Raw genomic sequence first — 26996 nt, forward strand, 5'->3', positions numbered from 1 at the left:
ATTGTAAAAAACAAAATAGGAGCGCTATAATAGCCGGCTGAGAAGATGAGGGCGCCTATTAATAATGTCACTTCGATTTGTTAACGAAACAGAACAGTCATTCTACATTAACTGACTCCAAAGCCAAAATGACATAGAAAAGACAACGAGTCATTCGAGACAAAAATCCAACTTGCTTAACAGAATAAAACAAGAAAAAGCAGAATTCAGACATACGAAACAATGAAACATTTTGCAAAAAAGTGGTCAAAAAATATTTAAGACTGCATTTATGAAAAAAATTATCTGTTTTTTTTTTCAAAAACTTAACACCAAAAAATAATTGAATTTTTTTGAAACGAAATTAAAGTTCCTCATGTTCCCCAAAATACTATTTCTAGTAATTAAAAGCAAAATACAAACAAAAAACTGAAAAAAATTGGCAAAAAACTACGAAAATCGGATTAGCAAATGTACAATTTTATGAAACAAAATTACATCGAGGTAGAAAGAGGCATTGAGTATATGAATTATCAAAGGGAAGTTGCCATATCAACTGATTTTTGACAAAAAACAGCTAAAAGGTCCAAAGATGAAGAAATTAATAGAAAAACAAAAATTAACTAAAAAATCAAGAAATATGAGCCAATTTCGCATTTGAAACGCAATTTCAGGCTTTGCAAAATACTGTGCTATCAATTTCCGACGTTTACATTTCAACATAGCATCAATTAAAAATTATTTCTACAAAAAACCAAATTACAAGCAAAAAAACTTGGCCACTTAGACGAAAAAACGGCTAAAAACGGTTATCTATATGTGCCATTCAGTCAAAAACTACTTTTCAATGTCAAAAAGTCATTCACTAAACGCAGCGCATGATCAAAAAACTTCTCTCGCTCAGAAAAAATTAGTTCACACTGCAATTTTACTCGCTTTCGCTTTTAGGTCAAAACATCGTCTGAACGAATAGTACTTCCGGTAAAAAAAAAACCTTAAGAAAACCAATACTCCTCTTCGAGTCGTAAAAAAAACCAAGAGAAGGCCAATAATAGCCCCAGCTATCGCTGTGTGGCTATTAATAAACTGAATACTAAGAGACTTGTAAAGCGTAAGGCTCTCAGATCGCTGCTCAGCCACTTAATGCCATCAGCGCTTTACCTGTTCATCCCGTTTTTGAGGACAAAAAGTCAAAAGGGTCAGATGAAAAATTGGTCAAACGAAAAATAGCATGAAGACCGCAGGACAATAATTGCTACAAACTTAGTTTGAGAGCAATTTATAATTCCTTCAACCGTTGTTGAAGCACAGTTAATCAAAACAAAATTAAGTTTGCTCGAGGGTTGCAAATAGTATACACTCATTAACCTGGGGGCAGAAATGGAAAAACCGCCTATCTTGTTGATCGCTTTTCACCATTAATTGTGCAAGTGCAAATAATCGAACTCAGCTAAGAAATTATAGGAGCCCAACATAGTTTGCTGAGTAGGTGACACTGCTGTATTTACGCAATATATGAAGAAACTCCAAAATTATTCAACCGAAGCACACAGAAACCTTCATGAAAAGTACACAAAAATACCATTTTTTAAAACAGCTGGTTCAGAAGTCAATTTTTTGACTGAGTTAAGACAAGCAATTGACCTAAAAGCAGGACAAATGACGTCACGCACACAAACTTTAATTGCAAACCAGTAGAAATCACTTAAATTGAAAAGGTCAATTCCAAGAAGTCAGGTCGTAAGAATTATCGATGAAAACGACGAATTAAAACTACGATGTCACCAATTATAGCCGCTTGCTTCAAGGCTATTAAAAAACATTTATGTCACGTAAACTGCTACAGTGAATATCATAGTGAGCCACAGGGTTAGAACCTAATGTTCTCCGGGCATTACTCGTTTATTCTGTTTTTGAGGACGATAAGTCAAAAGGGTCGCACAACCAAGCATAAATTGATCAAGGATAAAACTGCATTAACAAGACTGCAGCACAAATATTATTGCAACAAAATTTGGTTGAGCGCAATTCAGAATTGCCACCAAATTGGATTGAGAGCAAACATACCCAGCAGATTCCCGGAAAATAGCCGCCCGCCGTTGATCCCAAAAAGCATCATTGGGATTGAAAGAATAGAAGATATTGAAAAAAAAGATTTTTTGTAAAAAACCATTTTTAAGTCCGATTTATTTTGATGACAATTCGTAGTTGAACATACTTCTGTTTCTTAGTGAGAGGCTACAGGGCTACTATCGATACCAATAAGCATTAGAGATGGTAACTAAGACTTGTAGGAACGACGTTCAAATAGCGGGCATCTAAAATAAGGCTTTATGGGTTTATCCCGTTTCTATTTCTGAATTCAATTTTTTATACTGACTCTGTTCATTTTGAATTGCTTTGCTGAGCAACTGATGTTCAAAAACATTTTTAGCAGAATGAGAGAAGAGAGAAACTAGCCTCGAGAAGTCAAAAAGATTTCACGCAAAATGTTGAAAAAGCGGCAAAATGAGGTAAAGCGAAATATTTTTTTGTTCGACGAAGTAAAAAAAGATTAGGAGCGCTATAATAGCCGGCTGAGAAGATAAGGTCGGCTATTTAAAAAGAACGACCATTTTTAGTTTCCACTTGACTTTCCTCAGGGAGACTGCAAGAGCTGTCAAGTATTGCCAGAAAACTGCACTTAACGTTTTTCTTACGCACAAATTACTTCAAAGCATAAGGAACCAAACTACACTGGCTGCTCAGACGTGAAGCCCAGAAACTGTTATGAAAGCAGGCACACAGTGCACTAGAAAAATAGATAGTTTATCATTTTCCAAGGTAAAAAAAATAGCTAAGTGTTGCCTTCAATCTAATATGCCATTTAAAAAAACAAACAAGGCCTGCAGATTGCCGGAAAATGGCCGCAATAGACGCTTGGCACAATCCATAAAAGGAAACAACTTAAGAAATAATATAGACAGATTGATCACCAGTCCTTCAATTGACCACTAGAATTTTTGGGTCAGATTCGGACTGATTTTTATGAGACACAGAGCTTTTTCAAAATTAACATTCGAAATCAAAAATTCAACACTCTAACACTCAAGAATTAGGGCATATACGATTGGCACTACATATATGCACACTATTGATCTTTAACTAGTAAATGTTCACAAAACTTAAAGTTCATTAGGCGGTTTCATTAAAACATTAAGTTAATTAAGTCATTAAGTTGATTAAGTCATTTTTTGAGTGAGGTAAGCCACGCAATTAACCTACAAGCAGAACAAAGCACTTCACGCACATAATCTTCAACTGCAAAGCAGTAGAAACTAATTGGATTGAAAGTCAATTCCAAGAAGTCAGGTCGCAAGATACATAAATGGAGACGACGAATTAAAAACCACGATGTCCCCAACAATAGCCGCTATGGCCTCGCGGCTATTAATAATAAATTTATGTCAGGTAAACTGCTTCAGTCAATATCATACTTAGTGAGCCACAGAGTGAGAACTTAATGCCCTCCGGGATTTGCTTCTTTATCCTGTATTTGAGGACGATAAGTCAGACGGGTCACACAATCAAGCATAAATTGATCAAGGATAAAATGCATTAACAAGACCGCAGCACTAATATTATTGCAACAAAATTTGTTTGAGGGCAATTCATAATTGCTACTAAATTGGTTTGGGAGCAAAAAAGAAGGACCATTTTTATTTCTTGAAAGCGTAAGTTTCCTTCTGTTCTTGCTTAGGGAGTCTGTAGGAGCCGTCACGTATTGTCAAAAAACTGCACGTAACGTTTTTCTTACGCTGACTACTTCATAGCAAGAGGAATCAAACTACATTGGCTGCTCAGTTATGAAGCCTAGAGACAGCGATGAATGCAAGCACACAATGCACTAGAACAATAGTTAATTTATCAATCTTCCAAGATATAAATAGCGGTGTGCTGCCTTTAAGCTGTAATCTGACATTTAGAAAACAAACACAGCCGGCAGATTGCCGTGAAACAGCCACGACAGACGCCTGTGGCCTTCCATGGAATTGAAACAACTAAAGAAAAAAGATAGATTGAACACCAGTATTATTTTAAAAGACCACAAGACTTTTTGGGTTAGATTCGGACGGTCATTTTTATGAGACACATACGCTCGCTCTATAAGGCAAAAGCCTTAATAGAGTTTTTTTCAAAAATTAATATTAAAAACAAAAAACTGACAGATTGAAAAACACTAATACTCACGAATTAGGTCATATACGTTGGACACTACTTTGGTGCACACCATTGATCTTTAACCAGTAAATGTTCATAAAATTTAAAGTTCATTGCGTGAGTTCAGAAGTCTTTTTTATTGAGGTAAGTCACTAAATTGACCTTCGTTAAGAAAAAATGACGTCACGTACACAAACTTTAACTGCAAAGGAGTAGAAGTCACTGAAATCGAAAAAGTCAACTCCAAGAAGTCAGAACGCAAGAGTCATCGATGGAGACAACAAATTAAAAAAAACCACGATGTCCCCAATAATAGCCACTATCGCTTCTCGGTAATTAATCAAACATACCCAGGAGATTGCCGGAAAACAGCGTCCCATTAGGCCGATTGAAATTGTAGGAACAGAAAAACAAACATGACCGACTGACGTCGCGCGAACTGCTCTCAAACGACTGCCTAACGTTTAGCTTCAACATTCGCTAGGTACGCTTTCATGAGGCTAGCTTTAGCTTAACTGCCGGTGGATGAAGTGAGGTGGGTTAAACTACAAGAACCTCTCTTCACACACTGAATTTAACAGCTTAGTTGAATTGCATACTTGGAATTTAACAAGAGGCTCTAAGAACCCTTAGTGCCCTCTGGACGCTACCTGTTTATCTCCTTGTTGAGGAAAAGTCAAACGGTTCAGCCAAAAAATCGGTTACGAAAAAACTGCATACAAAGACCCTAGGAGTAAGATAATAGATAACTCGTTTGAGAGCTATTCAAAAATGAAATTGATTGTGGAAAAAAATGGCTGGCTAAGGTGTACAAATTGCTCTCAAACGAGGGGATCAAACTTTTGAGACTAAGAACCACTCCATAACACCCTAAAATTGTCTCCTCAAAACCGTTGTGGTGAATCGCATACTTTAAAGACTATTAAGGCTAGGCATAAACCTCTAAGAGAGCTTCTCGGCCACTTAATGCCCTCCAGACTTTATCTTTTTATCCCGTTTTTGGGAATGAAAAATTTAAAGCATCAGATGAAAATTCGGTCAAGTCAAAAATCACAGAAATAATATAATTGCAAAAAACTTTGTTTTAAATCAACTGCTTTCCTGCCTAACTTAATTGGAAGAAAAATTGCAATCTGCAAATCAAAAACTTAGTTTTCAGGTCTGCACTAAACTGTCGTAAGTAGACGTAACAAAAAATTGCAATAAAATCAACCACATACATTCAGCAGCATTTATACAACGAAGCACCAATGCCGAAAAACTGCGATTACTTATTGACACCTTTGGTCTTACCTCTCTCCTTCAAGAACTGGTTCCTGTTGTATGCAAGGTTGGCGTCAATCAAGCAGCAGCCGATAGCTGCCTGTGGAAAGAGGACCGCTATTGTTTGGATCACACTCACGCCACTAGTCTCCAAGGCCTGCATTATGTAGTATGCTATGGAGCACCCTAAACAACAGCATTATAGCATTTCAGGAATGAGGAACATTCATTGAAAAATCTTTGTTTGATCTGCAAATAATTAGGAACCAAATTGGCCCTGAGCAAGTGCCGTATTTAAATCTCGGTAATTGCGCATTTCTTGATTTACCCGACAAGCCTTATTAGCATTGCGAACATTCTAGCACATAAGTCAAATCAGAAGCCAACATTAATTGCATGATTACAATTGCTAAAAAGTTAATTTTAGGGCAACTAAGCAGTTTTAATCGCAGTAACAACCTAAAATTTTTATTCTCTCTTTTTGAACAGAAGTAACAGCCTAGGTTTATAACGTTTAAGAACTCACCTATAGTGCCTACAATGTTGAGAAGAGCCAGGACCAGGAAGCCATTAGCTGGAACAGTACTTGCCATCGACAACAAATACATCATTGGCAGCATCCCCCACGCGTACATGATCAGAGTCACAATAAACACACCTGAAACGAGCAAACTAAGTTTTTGGAAAAAGAGCTATTTTAAAACCCGTAATAGATTTGCTCCAATTCGAACAGATTTCTCCATTAGAAGAACGCTTATATATCCATGAAAACGTTGCGTTGAAGGAAAATGACTCGTACTTCAGCGTCACAAAAACTGTTTGTTTATTTTTAACGACGGAAATTTCATGGTCAATTTTCTTTGGAGCTAAGAATGAAAGATTAGAAAGGATACAACTGAGACAATCAACAAGACTTGTGACCTATAACCTTCTATTTGAACTATGTTCGCCATCATTTAGTTTGCAATAAATGCTAGGAGGTAACAATTTTAATGAAAGCGCAATAAACGACCATTATAAAAGTGAATCGTAGTTACCCTTGATGAATGCTCTCGTAATTAGTTGCTACAAATGAATACTCTAGTAATTGAATGCTATTGAAGTCTATTAAATCATATAATATTTTAAAAAAATAACATGGAAAGCACTTCTAATTGTAACCTAACCATGGATTGTTTCCCAATATTCTGCTTTGGATATAGAATTAGCACATTATTTTCACATTTCCCTATTTACAGGCATCCTAGTTTCCATGAGTTAAATACTTCTCTCGCCTAACTTCATTCGAAGCAAAACTGCATTAAATTTTAAAATAGAATCCTCAATTTGAACATTTGATTTCTGGCTTAATTACTATGGTTGAGTATATGACAACTAAATTCTACTTAATGCTAAAAGATTATAAAGAGGAAAAAGAATCACTTTCTCCGATTAATGAAATTACAAACAACACAGCCGGCAAAATGCCGGAAAATAGCTTTCGATGACCCGCTTGTCGGCCATCGGGATTGAAACAGAGCAAAAGATACAGACGGACAGCCTTTTTATAAGTGTGAAAATGTGTCGAAATTTTGTGTGAGTGCAATTTCAGTTAGATTATATAAATATATTTTATTTAGCTTTAAAATGATGGCTCTTACTACCAATGAAGCCTAGCAAACACTCTTAACTTTAATAATTTAATGCACTTTGATCTAGCTTTATGGGTTGATCCCGTTACTTTTGATTTTCCTCATTTGACTTTAACGGGATTCAACATACTCTATGAGGTGAGACAAAGTCAATAGTGAAAGTCGTGCAATAGTGACTGCTATAAATAATAAAAATGTGATCGAAAAGAAAAACGGATTTAAAAAAGAGACCGCCTAAATAATAGCTATTGAGATGTTCTCGAGCTTGATTCAGAAAAGTTAACGAAAAATTATCACAAACAAGTAATTAACCTCTGAACTGAAACCTCCTACTTTTAAGTAGACGTTTTGAAACAAGCAAACATTAAACAAAAACATAAAATAAAAAATTCAAATACTTTGCAAGATTGTGAAGAAACCACAATAGAGTGGTCCAGATTATGGCAAAAATTCGAAATTTTTGATAATTTCCTGGATCATTTCCATTTAAATTCAACTTTTATTACAGGGCCGACAGAATGCCGGAAAACGGAAGCAGTTTGCTTCAGCGACCGATGCCGGGATTAAAACAGTTAGAGAAAAATAGATCAATTGACGACATCCCGTAAACTTTTTCTAAGTTTCAAAAGTATTCAAACACTCGGTCTGCAGTTTCAGTAGATGCAATAAAAAACATACCCGGCAGATTGTCGGAAAATAGCCGCCGTTGCTTCCCATAACCACGATTGGTATCGAAAGAAGAGAAAAAATAATGAAAAAAAAATGATATTTGTAGTCAAACAATTTCAAAGTGCGAACTATTTTGATGTTATTTTGTAGTTCAACATACTCCTGTTTCATAGGGAGACGTTACAGGCGCTAGTATCAATACCAATAAGCATTAGAGATGGTAACTAAGATTTATAAGAGCCAAGTTCGAGAAACGGGCATCTAAAAATAGGCTCTATGGGTTTATCCCGTTTCTATTTCGGATTTCGTTTTTTGATACTGACTCTGTTCATTTTTAATTGATTTGCTGAGCAACTGCTGTCAAATCCACTTTTAGCAGAATGAGAGAAGAGTGAAACTAGCCTAGAGAAGTCAAAAAGATTTCAAGCAAAATATTAAACAAGCTGTGAACTAAGGTAAAGCAAAAAATTTTAATTCGACATGTAAAAAACATATCAGGACAAGTCCTGACGTACAATTCAAAAAATTTTCATTGACTAAACAAAAAACTAAACCTAGAACGGATTATGAGTGAATTGAGAAAACATTTTTAAAAAATCAGATGCAAACAAAAAAAGCAGAAAATCAACGTCAAAATGCCGCATGTGAACAAAAAAACCACCAGCAAGAAATGTAAATTTGGATCAAACAAAAAAAAAACTAAGCCTGGAATAAACCATGACTGAATTGGGAAAACCATTTAGAAAAAAATCCGATCCAAAAAATCGAAAAAAAATGTAAAAATCAAATAGAAATCGCCGCATGTGAACAAAAAGCCACTAGCGAGAAAGCGAATTTTTGTTCAAACACCGTTCTCTCTACTTTAAAATTAGAGCAAAAAATTTCACGCGGCAAAAACACTCGCTTTTTTTGCTCCACTTCCTGTTTCAGCGTGACCAAATCACAACTCAATTTGACTTCAAAATTCATGAAAATGTGCAAACAGATCTTTAAAAAAGACAGCGCCTCAATACAATTCAAATTCTTTTATAGCCAGCTGATAAGCTGAGGCGGCTATTAATCAAGAATTAGCCATCTAAACTCTAAACCCTCTTCTTATGATTCCGCTTTTTGAACTGGAACGTAACTACGTAAATTTGGTGAATAAACTCTCAATTCCATTCGGTGGAAAAATTGAGTTCAGAGTAAAAAGCGGTGACTTATGTATAACAAAATTTTTTTAAAAAATTGAAAAAGCCGAGCACCTAAAAATTGTTCGAAAGGCTGACGTCCACTTTTAACAAACTTGCTACACAAAATTCGATATAACAACGTTTTATATTTATTTTGCTGGCAGGGTGTTTTTGCTATGAGGATTTCTGAGAGCCCTCAAAAATATGTAGTTGGTCACATGAAGGTCGTAAACTTTAAAAATTGAGGGCTTTTGAAAAATGTCTTCACAAATGTCTGATTATTTTCTAAGCTATAAAATTTCAGAAAATTCTATATAGTCAAGTGTCTGGACGATGCCTAAGTGTTTGCTTAATTTCTTCTTACGTCTTCAATATGTGCATTAGCATGGGTTTCCATTCAAAGTGTAATCCTAGATAATGATAAACAGATTCTCTTAGGGTTTTTGAATCTAAAAAAAGCGCTATTAATTTGGACTTTATCCAAATTATGAACCAATTCAATTAAATTAAGAAGTAATTCCTTCACGTTCAGATCTTCCTGAACGTCATATTCTTGTTTTCCGCCAACCGTTCGCTTCATGCCATCGACAAGAAACAACTTCGAGCGTTTTGCATGCTGAAGGTAAATCATTTGTAGAGAGTAAAGAAAAGTGGTCCGAAGATAAATAGTCGTGGCGTGGGCCGCACACGTGTTTGTTTCCCAACTAGATCAATCACCGTTCAGAAGAACACATTGCACTCGTTTTCAAAGATAGCATTCAAACAATCTCAAACTGGTTCCCCTGATACCAAAACAAATCAACTTGTTAGTCAGCAACCTCTGGTCGATGAAGATTTTGTGTCTGAAGATTGTTTAAATCAAAGAAAATAATAAGAGACTAGCAATTGCTAGTAATAGTCTAAGAGAACTGCTCTTCAGGCCTCACTGGTTTATCCTTTTTAGAGGACGAAAAATTCTAAAGGTCAGTCAAGCGAAAAATCGCGAAAGGAGGGATCACAGGACTAATATAATTGCTAAAAAAAACTTAGTTTGAGAGCAATTGAACTTTTACTATCCAAGTAAAACCTAATTTTTTCAGTAAATTCAATAAGCGCATCAAAGGTACTGTGTTTGCTGCAAAAACCAAAATTTCTTGCGATAAAGCAAGAAAAATCATTAAAGTAAGAGGCTATACGATTGAGCATAGCTTTTTAATAAATTTTGCTCCATGCAGTGGGCATTGAAATAGGTTCCGTTTTAGACGAGATGTTCTCGTCTAATTCGGAATCAGATCTGTTTAAAGGGGAAACTTTTGCCTTTTAACTGCTGAGGAATTAAAAAAGTATTTCTCAAAAAAAAAGTAACAAATTATTTTACAGTTACTGGTGTAGAGTTTAGCATGAGAGTTCAAAATGCCAAAAAACAAACAAACTTCGCCAAGTGATTGCAATCTTCAAAAAATCAATCTTTTCTTACCCATCAATTCGTCCTTCCATCCTTCCAATTGAAAAGCCACAATCAGTATAATCAACAGAATAGCGGTGATGAGATAGTTGCTGAAGTCCCAGAGGAAAGTGGAGAGCCAGTAAGTAAACGTGTTAACCCCACTCACCATCTGGATGTGTTTGGATTTCACTGCGCGCTCCCTAACCAGGAATACCACAAAGCTACCCATCAGGAAACCCAGGCCCATGCCAGCCATATAGAAGGCAAGAAGGAACGCATCAGCCGACCTGTAAAAGGAACGATAAATATAACATCTATAAAGAGCACTCCTGATAATAACGTAACGAACTAATAACGGGCAAGATGCTTCAAAACGTCTGGTTTGTGACTGCTTTAGTTCAATTAGCTTAAACTTTTTTTCACGGGGTGAGAGGAGCGCTCCTCGGTGATTTGTGGATGCTCCAAACCTACCAAGAGTCCTTTACACTATGAAATTACGCCGTCTATGGAGTTACGAGATTATATAAACTCTAAGACAACTCCACTTAGTCGGGCTTCACTAGTTCATCCGGTGTCTCTCGCCAAAAAGTCAAATACGTAGGACGAAAAAAAACTATCCAGCAAAATCGCGTTAGAAAAGAACAAGAAAACCCAAACAGTGCAACCTCTTTAAAGGCAATTTTTTAAAGTTTCAAAATTAAATCAACTGTTACCCCCTTTCATGTTAAAAACATAGCCCACAGATTGTCCAAATAGCTGAGAAATAGACTTGCGTACCAAATAATAAAGATAGAAACAGATACAGATATAAGTTGAAAAAGTTATCGACGGCGCTCAATTAAAATATGTAAAAAACATTCAGAGATTCATTATTAAGGATTGTTATAATCCACTCGAAGAAATCTGATCACGCAAAAAACCTAAGAACTTTTACTTGAGAGCGAGGTATGACCTAATGCGAAAATGCCGATAGTGAGAGGAAGAAGTCATTCAGACAATTGGACGTTTTCAGCTTTGCTATGCGAACAAATAATAAACGACAAAATTAAGTAACACCCCCTAGTTTTAAGAAGTAAAAACTCATCTTGTGAGGCAATATTACTCCACCTTAAAACCTAAAACTCATATTTCAAAAACTGTTTCTACAACATTGACTCCTACACTAGTCTTCTCGTCTAACTGTTGAATTCAGATCAAATGCAACGTTCCCGTACCAGAAATACCAATGTGAAGGTGATAAGCACCCCATGCTTTACAGTGAAAAATTGCTGTTACAAGATCACACCATATTCGCATTTTTCTCTCCAATGTTTAACACAATTGCAAACTTAGCCATAATTGAACACACTTGAAAACATATTACATCTTGTCAAATCTTTCTTTTTACTGTGAAACTTAAATTGAGCTAATAAACTTGACTCTCAGACATTTGGCAAGTGAACGTTGCATTTTATCTCAATTTCACAGGTAGACAAGAACACTAGTGAAGGGGATCAATGACATCGCGAAGGGGAAAATGTTTTCTAAATGAATCTAACATTGATAAATACTGCTTCAAAAATCGAACTTTTACTTGTAAAGCTAGGGGTGCTAACTTACATTTGTAGCTCAGTATAAAATGAAAAAGGGTGTCAGACGAAAAAAAACAGCAGCACTAGTCATGAACTAAAATCAAAAGAATTTAATGGCTTAATGACCGGACAATTAACATCTGGACAGCAACATCAAAGTAAAACAGTCAACAAAGCCCAATAGCCTATTTGCGCAACACTGAACAAAAAAATAAAGCAATTAAAAACGTCCTCGCAAAGAAAAACCAATGATACTTTATGACAATATTGGCTCAATATACTTTCAGAGAGTACGCGATACAAAACGATTGTGCGAAACAATGTCAGAAAACCGAAAACGTCAAAAACTGACTAAGTGACAAAGTGAAAACTTGGAAGTCAGTGTTCTCCAAAAATAGTGTTCTCCTTAATAACTTAGCATTCAAAACATACCCGGCAGATTGCCGGAAAAAAAGAAAAAAGCCGCCGTTGATTCCCATAACCAAGATTCGGATTGAAAGAAGAGAAAAAACTAGTGAAAAAATGATTTTTGTACAAACAATTTTAAAGTGCGAACTATTTTGATTTCATTTTCGAGCTGAACGTACTCCTGTTTTGTAATGAGACCACACAGGGGCTAGTATCAAAACCAATAAGCATTAGAGATGGAAAGAAAGAACAAAGTTCGAGTAACGGGCATCTAAAATTGGGCTTTATGGGTTTATCCGGTTTCCATTTCTGATTTCGTTTTTTTAAACTGACTTTGTTCATTTTGAATTGCTTTGCTGAGCAACTGTTGTCTAAAAACTCTTTTAGCAGAATGAGAGAAGAGTGAAACTAGTCTAGAGAAGTCAAAAAGATTTCACGCAAAATGTCGAAAAGTCGGCAAATTGAGGTAAAGCAAAAAATTTTTATTCGAAGTAAAAAAAAAAGAGGAGTGCTATAATAGCCGGCTGAGAAGCTGAGGCGGCTATTGAAAAAATTAGACGTTTTGAAAATATAAGCCAGTTCTACTACTAATAGAACTACAAAAGAAAGCAAGATTCACAAAATCACTTTAGCATTTAGAAAACAAACGTATCTCACTCAATGACAACATCAGTAGAAGTTAAAGCCAATAAACTGAAAACTTTCCCGCATCATAAGGTTACGCGAACATGAGGTCTGATATTTTTGAGAATAAGCGATAAGATCACAAGAACAAAAATCTACGAAGAATAATAAATCAAATTTTGGAGAAAAAAGTGCCAAAATCAAAAAACGACTGCTAGGACCTCAATCAGATACTTAGCTTTACTATCTCACTTACAGCCGAAGAAAACTAATCGATGAGATAGTGATAAGACAACAGAAAATACAAATTATCGAGAAAAAAAAATTAGATACTTTTTGAAACGTTACATATTACAGAAAGCATTTTCTAAGAACTAAAACAATTATTCCAATTGAAATTCTAATGAACAACCGATGATACCTATCATTACCTAGATTGTGTGACAAGAGAGCAATAAGTACAATAATTACCAGAAAAACTCGCCATTTGGTAAAATATTTCTTGCAAATGAACAGCTTACAAGTCAAAGATAGCATTAGCTATTAACTGAGAAGGCTAAATCGATTATTTTAAGCCTCATCGGCAACCTGTCAATAATGAGATTTAAATGATAAGACAACTTTAAGTACAACAAAAACTCCCAAAACAAAAATGCGAGAATAGTTCTCGAAAACAATTAGTGTCAAAGTCAGGGAAAGCTTTATCCTTGAAACGAAACAATTACATCAAAAGACTAAGTCCCCCTTAGCGGTCAGTTAGACGTGTCCTTAATTAGATTAGAAAACAAAAACAACTTATTAATAATGACATTAAGTGGTAAATCAGAAAACAGCAGGCAGATTGCCAGAAAATAGCCGCAATAGCTTCTTAGATCTGCATTCTCAAAACGATAGTAAAAGAAAGAACGAACAGATACGTTTTTTTAAAAAGCGGAGACGTTATATTTTGATGAAGTATAATTCACACCACAAGTATAATTTGTCAGAACAGTTTCTGAGAATCACCTACTCGGAAATAACGGAGTTGAAAAGCACTAATAGCACTTAGTGCCCGCTGGGCGCTACCTGTTAATACCGTTTTTGAGGACGAAAAGTCAAATGGGTCAGACGAAAAATCGGTCAAGAGAAACAAACATCGCATTAAAAAAGACCGACAGGACTAATATAATTGTTAAACTTCGTTTGATAGCAATTAATTAGAGCACTAATACAATTCAATTTCTTTAAAATGGAAAAACCAGGAGCCCCGCAATATGCCTTCGCTCAACATAGAGCTTCGCAGATTAAAAATCTGAACTGTTGGAGTTGTTGATGAACTATCAATGAGCCTATTTGAAGCATAGCCAGCAGATTGCCGGCAAATGGCCGTCGCAGACCCTTTTGATGCCCATCCGGGATGAAACATCTGAGAGACAGGCTTTTTTGTAAGTGTTAAAAACCTTTATTCGGCTCCTCCCTTAACTGAGGGCTATAAAGTACAATACTAGTGCCAGCTACGAATTGCCATCTTGAGCTCTAATACATTATTACAATGAGTGAGCTTTATAGGTCTACGCCGTTTTTGATGTTGCTCTTGACCGAATTCGCAAAATTGCGTCACTTTTTTTGAATCTGAAATCAGGACAAAAAGCTTAACTAGCAACTCAGCATAAGGTAATTTTGATGAAACGTCGGTAAACAATTCAGCAAAAACAAATTGAAAATTGAAGTTCACTGTTGATAAGACACTCAATTCCGAACAAATATCCAACAAAAACTCTCACACATAACTTATGCAAAAATCAAGATTACAAGTCATCTTCATTACTTAGAGACAGAAAAGAAAGAAGAACGCAGAAAAAACAGGAAATTGAACGAAAGGAAAAGCAAAAATTAAGTTTAAAATCTTATAACGCAAATGACCAAAAAAAACTTTTACTAGAGAGAGTGAGGTATGACGTTGCGCGCAAATGCCGTTAGTAAGGGGCAGAAATCATTCAGAATATTTTCAGCTTTGCTGTGCGATCAAATTTATATTGAACGAGAAAGTAAGTCAGCAACTCCTAGTTTTACATGACAATTCGATTTTGGAGGCATTATTACTCGAATCATATTGTAATCGTATTGCTCAAGCTGATTTTACACCATTGATCCCCTACTTTAGTCCTCTCGTCTACCTATGAAATTCAGATGAAATGCAACATTCACTTACCAGAAAATCCTGTTACAGAAAGTAAAAGACTGTTACACGATTATAATTTATTCACATTTTGAACAAAGTCAAACTTAGCTATAGTTATGCAAATCTGATATCATATCTTGTGACATCCTTCTTTTTACTATGACACTTGAGTGGAGCTAATCAGCTTTACACTGGATTTCTGGTATGTGAAAGTTGCATTTTATCTGAATTTCGTAGGTAGACGAGACTAGTGCAGGGGATCAATGGTATAAAAACGTCTTCTAATTGAATCTAAATTGCAGTAATACTGCCTCAAAAAATGTTGTTTTTAGAACTGGGGATGCTAACTTACTTCTGTCGCTCAGTATAAAACGAGAAAGAGCGTCAGACGAAACAGAAAAAACAACAAGAGAAGTCCCCAATACAACCCAATTGAATGGCCTTATGACTTGACTACAAACATTTGACAGCAACATTAAATTATACAAAAAAGGAGAGCACACAAATAGCCTTCGAGAGGACGATGGTAGCTATGAAAACTCAGTTGTTTATTGAGAATATTTCGAATTGAAAGACGAATCGCGCAATTAAAACTCTAACTAACATAGCAGGAATAAAAAAATTAGGTACGAAATTCAGCAGAAAAAGCATCGAAAATTAGCAAAAAAAAAAAGAGCAGAAGGTTGCAAGAAAATTCAGAAACTTGCGAATTTCGGACTTATTTCTAACTGCTCATTGCCTGATTAGGTGAGCTTATTAAAACGTAGCCGGCAGATTGGGGGAAAATAGCCGCAATAGACGCTTGTGGCCTTCCATGAATTGAAACAACTAGGGAAACAAGATAGGCAGATTGACCTCCAGTCCCTTAATAGACCACTAGACTTTTGGGGTTAGATACTGTCATTTTTATGATACACATATGGTCTATAACGAAAAAGCCCTAAAAAAGCTTTTTCAAAATTGATTTTCGAAATCAAAAACTCAAGACTAATACTCAAGAATTAGTGCATATAAATTAGGCACAACTTAGATTCACACTATTGATCTTTAACTAGTAAATTTTCATAAAATAAAGTTCCATAAGTGAGTTCAGAAGTCATTTTTTTGAGTGAGGTAAGTCATGCAATCAACCTAAAAGGAGAAATGACGTCACGCAGACAAATTTTAACTGCAAAGCAGAAGTCACTGAAGTCATTGAAAAAGTCAGGGTAAGACAAAAATCTTAGACGAAATAAAAAAATTAGGAGCGCAATAATAGCCGCCTGGAATTGCTGACGCGGCTATTAATAAAAATCCATTCATATGACCCAGTGGATCAAGTAAATCAGAAGTAACACTAAAACGACTTGCGTAAAACGGAAAACATAAACCAGGCAAAAATCCTATTAAAAAAGACTGCCTAAATAATGGCCATTTGAGATGACGGCGGCTATTCAAAATTTATAGAAAACAATATAAAATTTACCCTTAACCTACTACATAAAGTTTGGAATAAACAAAACCTACTACTGTCGTACGCATTGACAACGAGAAAAACACGAGGGGTTGGCTTGTTTGGTTGTAGCTAGCGTACGCTTAGACCCAGCTGCAGTGGTCTGCGGGAGGTATAGCAGAAATTGGGCGGGGAAGAGGAGTCCGAAGCCTTGATTATTTCAAAATTGCTGAAGCGCTAAGAGAGCTAAAAGTAAACATGGTGCCCTCAGGCTTTACCAATTTATCCCAATTTTGCATTTGAAGACGTAAAGTCGCTCGAGAGATAACAAACGTTCTAGAAGGCACCAGATTGTCAGAAAACTGCCGCAATCGGTTTGTAGATATGTAGTCTCAAAATATCAATGAACATAGCTGGCAGATTGCCAGAAAATAGCCGCAATAGATTCGTAGATCGGCAGTTTAAAAAAGACGGTAAAAAAGACAGACCAAAAAATTCTGTTATATTTTGATTAAAAATCTGTATAAGTTATTGCTGCCTCTATTAGCTGATCTCAAATAACCTTCATTTAGAGTGACACACACCCATTTGACCTTATCTCTTTGAATTAAAGTAAATAAAAGTCAATTTTAAAGTGAGGAAGTCATTTTTGAGAGTGAGGTAAGTCAAGTGTGACCAAAATTTAATCACGCACATGAACAAAAAAACTCGCTCCACTAAGAGCGAAAAATGACGTCACACATGCCATTCAGTTGAAATTGCATGAACGAATGAACAAAAAGTGGCTGTGACGTCATATGGTCGTAACAAAAATCATGACGAAATAAAAAACATAGCCGGAAGATTTCCGGAAGCGACTCGAAGCACCAAAACTTCACGAAAAGCTGAAGCCAATACCTTTTGTATTAAACCATTAACTCATTACCTCCCCGGGTCTGATCTAAAAATCGGTGAAATTTAAACCACTGTCACCAAGAGAAAGAAAATGCAGCAAAATTTTATTATTGAAAACGTTTGGTAACGTTAAAAAGTTTAAAAAACTGATAGCCTGCCAAATCTGACAGGGCCATCAATTGCCCTCAGATAATTAATGATTCTAATCTCAAAAAGATCGCGAAAGCAAACGGCAGATAAAAACTTTTCAAAACGACAGGAAAGTCAAAATTATTCAAAAAAGAGTGCTCAAACTTAAGAATCAGAGAACCAATACAATTAGATTTCTAATCACGGCAATTAAGATAAAAATAATACATGATTCTTCCTTGTTGTATATATGCAAGACAACATGATTTCATGCTAATTCAAAAATTAAATTAATCATAGAAAAACAAAAGCAACAGAATAATATTCAAAGGCAAAAAATCGTCTAGAAACAATACCAAGCCCGGAAGAAAATTGCAATGAATAGTAATAAATAGAAATGTTGGAAAATACTTTCTAGCAAAGTCCCAGTACTGCCTTATTTTGAATTAAATCAATTGCAAACCGAAGATACCAAGATCTAAGAAAAAGCCGAATTCATTCAATATTTTAACAACTGAAAAAATCAATATAACGAGTATAAAAGTAGGTGCCAGGACAAAACCAGAATGATACAAACGAGAATGTGAAGAATATGGACACAATGTTAGGAACACCGTAACAAAAAGACCAATTCTTGATTTTTGAAAGTTAAAAATCAAATTTAAAAAAATCAAGAAAAACGAGTACATTTCATTGATCACCATTCGAGACATAGAAAAGACAACGAGTCATTCGAGACAAAAATCCAACTTGCTTAACAGAATAAAACAAGAAAAAGCAGAATTCAGACATACGAAACAATGAAACATTTTGCAAAAAAGTGGTCAAAAAATATTTAAGACTGCATTTATGAAAAAAATTATCTGTTTTTTTTTTCAAAAACTTAACACCAAAAAATAATTGAATTTTTTTTGAAACGAAATTAAAGTTCCTCATGTTCCCCAAAATACTATTTCTAGTAATTAAAAGCAAAATACAAACAAAAAACTGAAAAAAATTGGCAAAAAACTACGAAAATCGGATTAGCAAATGTACAATTTTATGAAACAAAATTACATCGAGGTAGAAAGAGGCATTGAGTATATGAATTATCAAAGGGAAGTTGCCATATCAACTGATTTTTGACAAAAAACAGCTAAAAGGTCCAAAGATGAAGAAATTAATAGAAAAACAAAAATTAACTAAAAAATCAAGAAATATGAGCCAATTTCGCATTTGAAACGCAATTTCAGGCTTTGCAAAATACTGTGCTATCAATTTCCGACGTTTACATTTCAACATAGCATCAATTAAAAATTATTTCTACAAAAAACCAAATTACAAGCAAAAAAACTTGGCCACTTAGACGAAAAAACGGCTAAAAACGGTTATCTATATGTGCCATTCAGTCAAAAACTACTTTTCAATGTCAAAAAGTCATTCACTAAACGCAGCGCATGATCAAAAAACTTCTCTCGCTCAGAAAAAATTAGTTCACACTGCAATTTTACTCGCTTTCGCTTTTAGGTCAAAACATCGTCTGAACGAATAGTACTTCCGGTAAAAAAAAAACCTTAAGAAAACCAATACTCCTCTTCGAGTCGTAAAAAAACCAAGAGAAGGCCAATAATAGCCTCAGCTATCGCTGTGCGGCTATTAAAAAGAACGAGACCCGAAAAAAATGAGAAAGTATCGGTTTTACTGCAAATGCTTTATTTTCATTCTCTGCAATGGTTATTTCGATTCTATGGCCCCCAATTTGCTTAAACTGGAGACCACAGGAATTCCTAGTTGATCGTTCAGCGTTTAAAAAAACTTGAAGTGTACATCCTCCAATGAATAGATAATGTTCAAACCTACAACAGAAGGATGTTGAATAAAATTAACGGGAGGATGTTAAAAAATGTAGAATGCAAAACTTTTCCTTACAGGATAAATTTATGCCTTGCAATGACTTTTAGTGCACGTGCTCTTCACAGACGATTGAAACTCACTCAGAGCAGCGACTTCATGCTTTTACTATTCGAAATGTCCCATTTTCATAAGCAAAATACAACCATTATCAAAATTCGCCACTAACACTATTTCGGTTGGGAAAAATTAGACCCCAAACTCGCATCTAACTTAGTTCAGGCCAGAAGAGCTTTATATTTGAGGTTCATTGAACATCTATAAAAATTCCTTCTACGGTTACCCGGAAATCATACAAGTTATTTATGACCTAGAATCATTACCGGGAGTCATACATGTACATGACCTGGTATGATTTCCAAGATTTTTGAATGAACCGCTGAATGATCCGTCTGTATGATTTTCGTCATCCTGGGTTCCTTATTTTAGTTCACTAGTGTTTAGTTAAATAAAAGACTAACGGTTCCTCCGCCTCCTCTTCTTTTTCCGCAATGGTTTGAGGCAGAGGGTTGTTTACAACTGTAACCATTGGTCCATCGGTCACTCTATCTTTGACCAAAGCATTCATCAGTAACTGCAATGCGAGTGGCGCCGAATGAAGTGGTTGACCATTGAACCAAACTGTGTACTTTTCGGCTCCACCTCCTGTGGTTTCGAAGGAAACCCCTTAAACGAAACAAACATTAGCAAGGAGCCGTTAAATAATCCAAAAAGTTTAGGAAAGAAAATTTTGAAAAATAGCAAGTGAAATAAACGATTGTTAAAGATCTCAGATGTACTTATTAAAACATACAAAAAATTGAAAAAACAGTAAACATCGAAGTAAAAATCGCATGAATTTATGTGAAATTTTTGTTCAAACACCATTTTCTCGCTCTACTTCAAAAAGAGCAAACAATTTCACGCAACAAAACCACTAGTTTTTTCGCTCCACTTCCGGTTTCAGCGTGACCCAAATCACTTCTTCAATTTGACTTCAAAAATCATGAAAATGTGTGAACAGATCTTAAGACAGCGCCCCAATACAAATCAAATTCTTATATAAATCGAATTCTAATATAAAAATGGGAGCACAATAATAGCCCGCTGAGAAGCTGATGCGGCTATTAAAAGTCTTTCCCTTTCAAAATTTTTTTCCCAGCAACTAGAAAACTAATCCATTAATAGTTGATCATATTGTTGATTGATCCTGAAAAGTGAAAACTCTAAGCCGTCGTAAACTCGGGCCAAGGAAATGCCAGAAAAGAAATCATGACAACTACTTTACGGCTATCTGCTAAAAACTGTTAAGCACATCAGGCGCACTCATGTGGGACTGTGCATAGTACGTAATGTTCGAACGTTTCTTAACTCATAAGAAAATAATGCTAGAAAGTTTTGCTTATCGAAAGATTTTACTTAAGAAATTAGTTTCGTTTTATTGATCAAAAACTATCAAGACAACCACAACTTTCTTCAAAACAATTCCTGGAAAATTTTATGCACTTTGATTGCTCTTAAAACAAATTTTAAGCATTTATTTGGTTACTCCGTTTCAGCAGTTTTTTTCGTCAGACAGTAAATATTTGTTTTGAAACTTGTTACCGTTTTTTGTTCGACAAATTGTGCAGTTTTTAGAGTTTTCAATTAGAACTTTTGTCAGGTCCACATTTACATATATACTTAGCAATTAAAGACATTCGTACTCGGTTTTCTAAGTAAAAATTTTAACTGAATAAAGCGGAGCGAAACTGTCGAGAGGTTGGTGGCTATGGCGGTCACTTAATTTTAGCTAACGTGTACCAATTCACTGGAGGAGGTTTGTGGTGAGCAACAAGGGGGTGGGTGAAAGAATTAGTGCAGGGCTATGGGCTGAGAGGTGAATCCAAAAAATTGCCCGTTTTAGCCTTTACAAGGTGAAATTACGCCTACACAGTAGTTTCATTGAACGATAATTTCGTTGGATCCAGGCTCTTAGAGAACTGCTCAGCAACTTCATACCCTCGAACTTTTCCACTTTATCCTGTTTCGCAAGACAAATACGCACGAAATGTGTTTTCAGTCGAAAACCTGGTAGTACTGAAAATCGCATAAAAATGACAAAGGGGATAAAATAACTGCAACAAAATTCGCTTGAGAGCAATTAGTCACCTCAATTTTGTTGTTGTTGGGGATTTTCAGCCACGGCTGAGGGGACCTGGTCCCTGTCGTCTTAACTAAAACATTGTCCGGTTGTTTCTACACGTTGAGCAGTCGCAGCCGATATGCCACGTGCAGATGTTTGTTTCACATGCGACTTTTTAGTCCTGCAGACTAGCGAACGTCTGTGTACTTGGCTAATCGACTGCTGACTGGGCACGTTCTAAACACAAAATCGTTTCGTGCTCTGTTCGTCTCTTCGGCAATTTGAAAATCTCGTGCTGTCGACTCTCCTCGTCCAATCTCTGGCAGAACCAGATCGCAGCTACTATCTTTTACTAGCTTCACAAGTAGCAATACGTCAGACAGTTCAAGAAACATGGGCATTGGAAGAATAACAGTCTCAATTGGTTGATATAGTTCAGTTCTCTCTTTCCGGTGATCCATTTCAATACCTTTCTTCGAAATCTTTCAAGTTCATTGAGATCTCTGCGTGACGGCGACACAGTTAAAGCCGTACAGTAGAACCGGACGAACGAGTGATTTATAGAGACCCAATTTTACGATCATTCTGACTTTCGCATGCACATTTCTCCTCAACATATAAAGGACTTGGTTCGCCTTACAAATTCTTGTGTCAAATTACAAATGTACAGCTCCTTTCTATATTTCCTTCTGGATATTTGATAGTTTTTAAATTGCTATAAAACGGGTATTTTCAATTGCTCTCAAACGAACTTTGTACCAATTATATTAGTCCTGTAGGTATTTTTATGCAATTTTTCGTACAAGCGACTTTTTGTCTGATAGATAGTTTTAATCTGATGATTTGTCCACAAAAACAAGATAACAGGTACAACCCAGAGGGCACTAAGTAACTAAGCAGTTCCCTAAGAACCCTGCTAGTCTCTAATTGTAGATATCGCAGAAACTGCTGAGATACAGAACTGTTAACTGAGGGGCAGTTATTGTAAGTGAAAGGTGCCGTTTCGACACCTCTCACTCCAATCGGCCAATTCCTCCCAGTTCAGCCTTTCCGTTTTCAGCTCACTCTATTAGACAAACTTAAGCTAACCTCCCTGAGCCCCAGCTATCTACTCAGGAACCTAATTGCTCATAAGTCGTTTGAGTGCAACTTCTTTCATTAATCAAAACTAGGTTCTCGAAGCTACAAAACATAACAACATAGCCGGCAGATTGCCGCAAAATAGCCACGATAGACGCTTGTACGCTTGTAGACAACTACAGAAATAAGATAGACAGATTGATCACCAGTCCTTTAATAGACCACTAAACTTTTTGGTTAGATTCGGACTGTCATTTTTATGAGACACATTCGCTCTATAACGAAAAACCCTAATGGAGCTTTTTCAAAATTAATATTAGCAATAAAAAACTCTAATACTCAAGAATTAGGGCATATAGGTTTGCCACTAGTTAGATGCACACTATTGACCTTTAACAAGTAAATGTTCATAAAATTTAAAGTTCATTAAGCGAGTGCAGAAGCCATCTTTTTAGTGAGGTAAGTCACGCAATTGAAAGCAGAACAAATGACGTCAGGCACACAAATTTTAACTGCAAAGCAGTAGAAATCACTGAAAGTCAACTCCAAGAAGTCAGGTTGCAAGAATTGTCGATGGAGACGACGAATAAAAAAACACGATGTCCTCAATAATAGCCGCTATCGCTTCGCGGCTATTAATAAGCCGACTACCCCCTAAAAAATTGCTCTCGAATTAGAGGCTAAAGGAGGGTTGCAGCTAGCCTTAGCCAATGAAGCCTAGCCGCACAGGGTGAAGATAAAGGGAAGGGATGGGAGTAAATATTGGGAAGCAGCATGGTCGAAAACCGTCCCGCTCACGCTTGCAATAATATCTTCAAATAATGAATTCGAGAGCAACTAATTACTCATTGTACTCATCGATTGAAAAAAATAACAGCGTATAAATTGTTTACAAGAAACTGTTAAGAACAAATAATAATAAATAAGACTCGTTCAGCCAATCAGGTTTTCTTCAAATTTAAAAAAATTAGCAGCACGAATGAGGACATTAATAGATAAAACTCACCAACTACCCAATTCTGATTGAACTCGTCCACTTTGTTCCTGCCGTTCTCTCCATAGTAAGACACCATATCTGACTCACTCACATTGTTGATATGGTAAGTTCCACCTAGAACAACAAAACCCTCTAGATTTTCTAAAATAAGTCGGATGAGTCAAAGATCGCAGCATACACTAACATAACCCACTAACGTCGGGGGAATTGCTCTCAAACCACCGTCGAGCGGTTGACTTAGAAGCACTCATCAGGGGCTTAGGAATGCTAGCAAGCATGGGGGGCAGGACAAGAGGGAGTGAGGGGGTGGGAGTGACTGCGGGCCGTGAGTGGGGGGAGGAGAGTGGATACGTGAGGAGGCATGGGGGTTGACTGCGGGGTCAATCTCCTAAGATTAAAAACCACCCTTCACACTATGAATTCATCTCTCGTCAACAGTTTTGGTGAATCACATATTTAGAGACTAGTAATCGTAAGGCTCTAAGAGAGCTGCTCAACCGCATACTGCCTTTCGGTGAAGAACAGGTACAGTGAATCTTATACTTAGAGAATAGTTAGCCGTAAGGCTCTAAGAGATCTTAATGCCCTCCAGGCGTTACCTATTTATCATGTTTCTGAGAACGAAAAGTTAAAAGGGTCAGATAAAAAAATAGGTCAAGCCAAAAACTGCTGCAGGACTAACATAATTGCTACATACTTCGTTTGAGAGCAATTAATATTGTGTAATGCTCCAGTGTTTCATTGATTTATTTCTATAGCATCATTTCTTCATTGAGAAAATTTTTTCCTAGCAACTTTTCACCTAATAGGATACTTTTACTTTCTGATTAATTGTAATTAATATATAATCTACTTTTACCTTTTGACTAATATTGATTAATATGCTACTTTAGCAAGAGACGCAACTTCAGACTACGTGAAAGGACTATGCATTAATACACACCAAGCGCCTGCCGATAGCTGATTTTGAGAGATTCGAATTGGTCATCGGGTCCATCAATAGTCACTTTGAGAGCCTCAGAGCCATAGTTTTCCAGACTGAAGGTGTACGGTGGCAACTCCTCGCGATCCGATATGATTTTCTGCAAATAAGAAGCAAAAATGAGAAATTGATTTGAGACAAATTGCTCTCTAACGACAGAATTTGCAAATCTGGTTGAATGGTTATGCGAATTGAAGAGCAGTTCAAAATCAGTTATTTGTGAAAAACTAAAAATGACGACAGCCATCATTATCATTATGTGTTTTATCATGAAAACAGAAATTTCGTTGAAACTTGGTAGAGGTATCATTACATGGTGCCTAATGACAAAGATATATGAAAATGTTTAAGAGTACGTAATCGAGTTAGGTGGAGAAAAGTATTACCGTAAAACTGAGAGCGAGAGTGGTGAAAAACACTGGCACCAGGATCTGTGCAATTGAGAGCGCCACAGATCGCCAGGTGTTGAGGAGCCGTTTTATGAACAAAGCCTGCATCTGTTGTCCAAAGAGAACAATTGACGTGTTCCGCTTCACCTCAGTGAATTCTGAAAATAACAGCCTCAAATTTAGCGGAGGCTATGACAAAGCAAATTTCAAGCGCTCGAATATTTTGAGCCAATATAATACATTTTCTATTTTGGATTAACAAATCAGTCTTCATTTGGTATCGCTCAGTTTATATTCGCCCAGATCACTTGAAAAGAATTATTAACATTGCTCTCAAACGACCGGCGAGCGGTTGGCTTCGCCAGTACCTAGCCACTGTTTAGCAAGGTAAGCTTTAGCTTGATTGAAGGGGCCTGAAATTAGGGTAATAGACGATGACATCACGCTACATAACAGCCGCTGAAGTGCTGGGGAGAGAGAGAGAGAGAGAGAGAATTAAACGTGAGCGAGGAGAAGGAAACGAACGCCAGCCAACACACACAGAGAGAGAGAGAGAGAGCTAGGAATTTTTTCCATGATGAGATTCGACTCTTTAACTTCAAGTTTTCTAAACTTGTTAGTAACTAAATCATATAGAAAGTAACTGAAAGTGAAAAATTCCAAAGAAAAGTTTCCACATTTCGCAGTAAAGAAAATGTTCAAAAACATGTTTTGTCTCTGGATTTTTGTCATGTAACCCATCTGCAAGACACAAAAAGCTTCGTTGGCCAGTAATGATCGTTAAACTCAGAAAAGGACAAAAATATTCAAAAATTTTATTTAAAAATAATTGCAAATTTTAACAAAATCTTGCTAAAATTCGTGATATTTATATCTTCAGAACACCATTCCATTGTCTCAGAGATCTAGTATGCCTATTTCAAGCCTTAACCAGTGTCACTGGCTCATAAAGATCCATACACTTGGAACATGATAAAAAAAAATTTCAAAAATTTTTCAAATTAAAATTTATCAAAAAATTTCTAAAACTCGAGTCATTAAAATAATGAAAACCATTCCATTAACTCTAGAAACTAAGCAGCAGCTTAGTATCAAACCTCGAAGGAGGCTTCTTGGCTCTTGAGGCAGGAAAAACCTTAAAAAATGACAACAAATGTCAAAATAATATGAAGATTGCCAAAAACTTTTCAAAAAAATGCTAAAACTCGTTAATGTTAAAATCTTTAAAAAACACTCCATTGCATCTAGAAACTATACAATAACTTGTTATCAAACTCTAGAGGAGGTTCCATGGCTCTTGAGGCTAGATAAACCTATAAAATGAGAAAAATTGTCAAAAAATTGCAAGTTTTATAAAAATAAATCGATAAAAATTTGTGATATTAAAAAGTTGAAAACCGTTCCATTACCACTAAAAACTATGCAGCCACATATTATCAAACCCATAAGCAGGCTTTCTGAACCCTGAGGATGAAAAATCTTGAATAATGACAATAAATGTTAAAAAAATTAAGAAGTCTAATTTTTTCAAAAATGCTGTTTTTTTTTCAAAAAAATGCTAAAAATCGTGATGTTAAAATCTTGAAAAAAATTCCATTACGTCTAGAAACTATACAGTATCCTATCATCAAACCCTAGATGAGGCTCCTTGGCTCTTGAAGTTTTTTCAAAAAATTGCAAAAATTCGCGAAGTTGAAATATTGAAACCATTCTATTACAACTAGAAACTGTGCAATAACCTATTATCAAACCATAGAAGGAGTTCCTTGACATCTAGGGTTGACAAAACTCAAAATTTTGACAAAAGGGCACTACCTGTTTATCACGTTTTTGAGGACGAAAAGTCTAAAGCGTCAGACGAAAAATCGATCAAGCGGAAAATCGCATAAAAAAAAAGACCGACAGGACTAATACAATTGCTACAAACTTCGTTTGAGAGCAAGTAATAAGAACATTTATAGGTATTATACCAAGTATTTTGAGGTATAGCAATTA

The 26996-nt window shown here is 35.9% G+C and overlaps 1 protein-coding gene across 1 annotated transcript in view; it reads right to left on the reverse strand.

Moving 5' to 3' along the window:
• Nucleotides 1-26996, reverse strand: part of LOC142352048 (phospholipid-transporting ATPase ABCA3-like) — an 82531-nt gene that overhangs the window by 32000 nt on the left and 23535 nt on the right. The window contains exons 8-14 of the mRNA XM_075404395.1: nucleotides 24999-25159; nucleotides 24574-24712; nucleotides 23640-23744; nucleotides 19911-20115; nucleotides 10371-10627; nucleotides 5969-6100; nucleotides 5473-5628 (exon numbers count right to left, since the gene is read on the reverse strand). Of these exons, the coding sequence (XP_075260510.1) occupies nucleotides 5473-5628; nucleotides 5969-6100; nucleotides 10371-10627; nucleotides 19911-20115; nucleotides 23640-23744; nucleotides 24574-24712; nucleotides 24999-25159 (1155 nt within the window). The remainder of the gene's footprint in view (nucleotides 1-5472; nucleotides 5629-5968; nucleotides 6101-10370; nucleotides 10628-19910; nucleotides 20116-23639; nucleotides 23745-24573; nucleotides 24713-24998; nucleotides 25160-26996) is intronic.

This window comes from Convolutriloba macropyga, chromosome 13 (genome assembly GCF_964194025.1).
Source record: "Convolutriloba macropyga chromosome 13, txConMacr16.3, whole genome shotgun sequence".
NCBI classification, from domain to species: Eukaryota; Metazoa; Xenacoelomorpha; order Acoela; family Convolutidae; genus Convolutriloba; species Convolutriloba macropyga.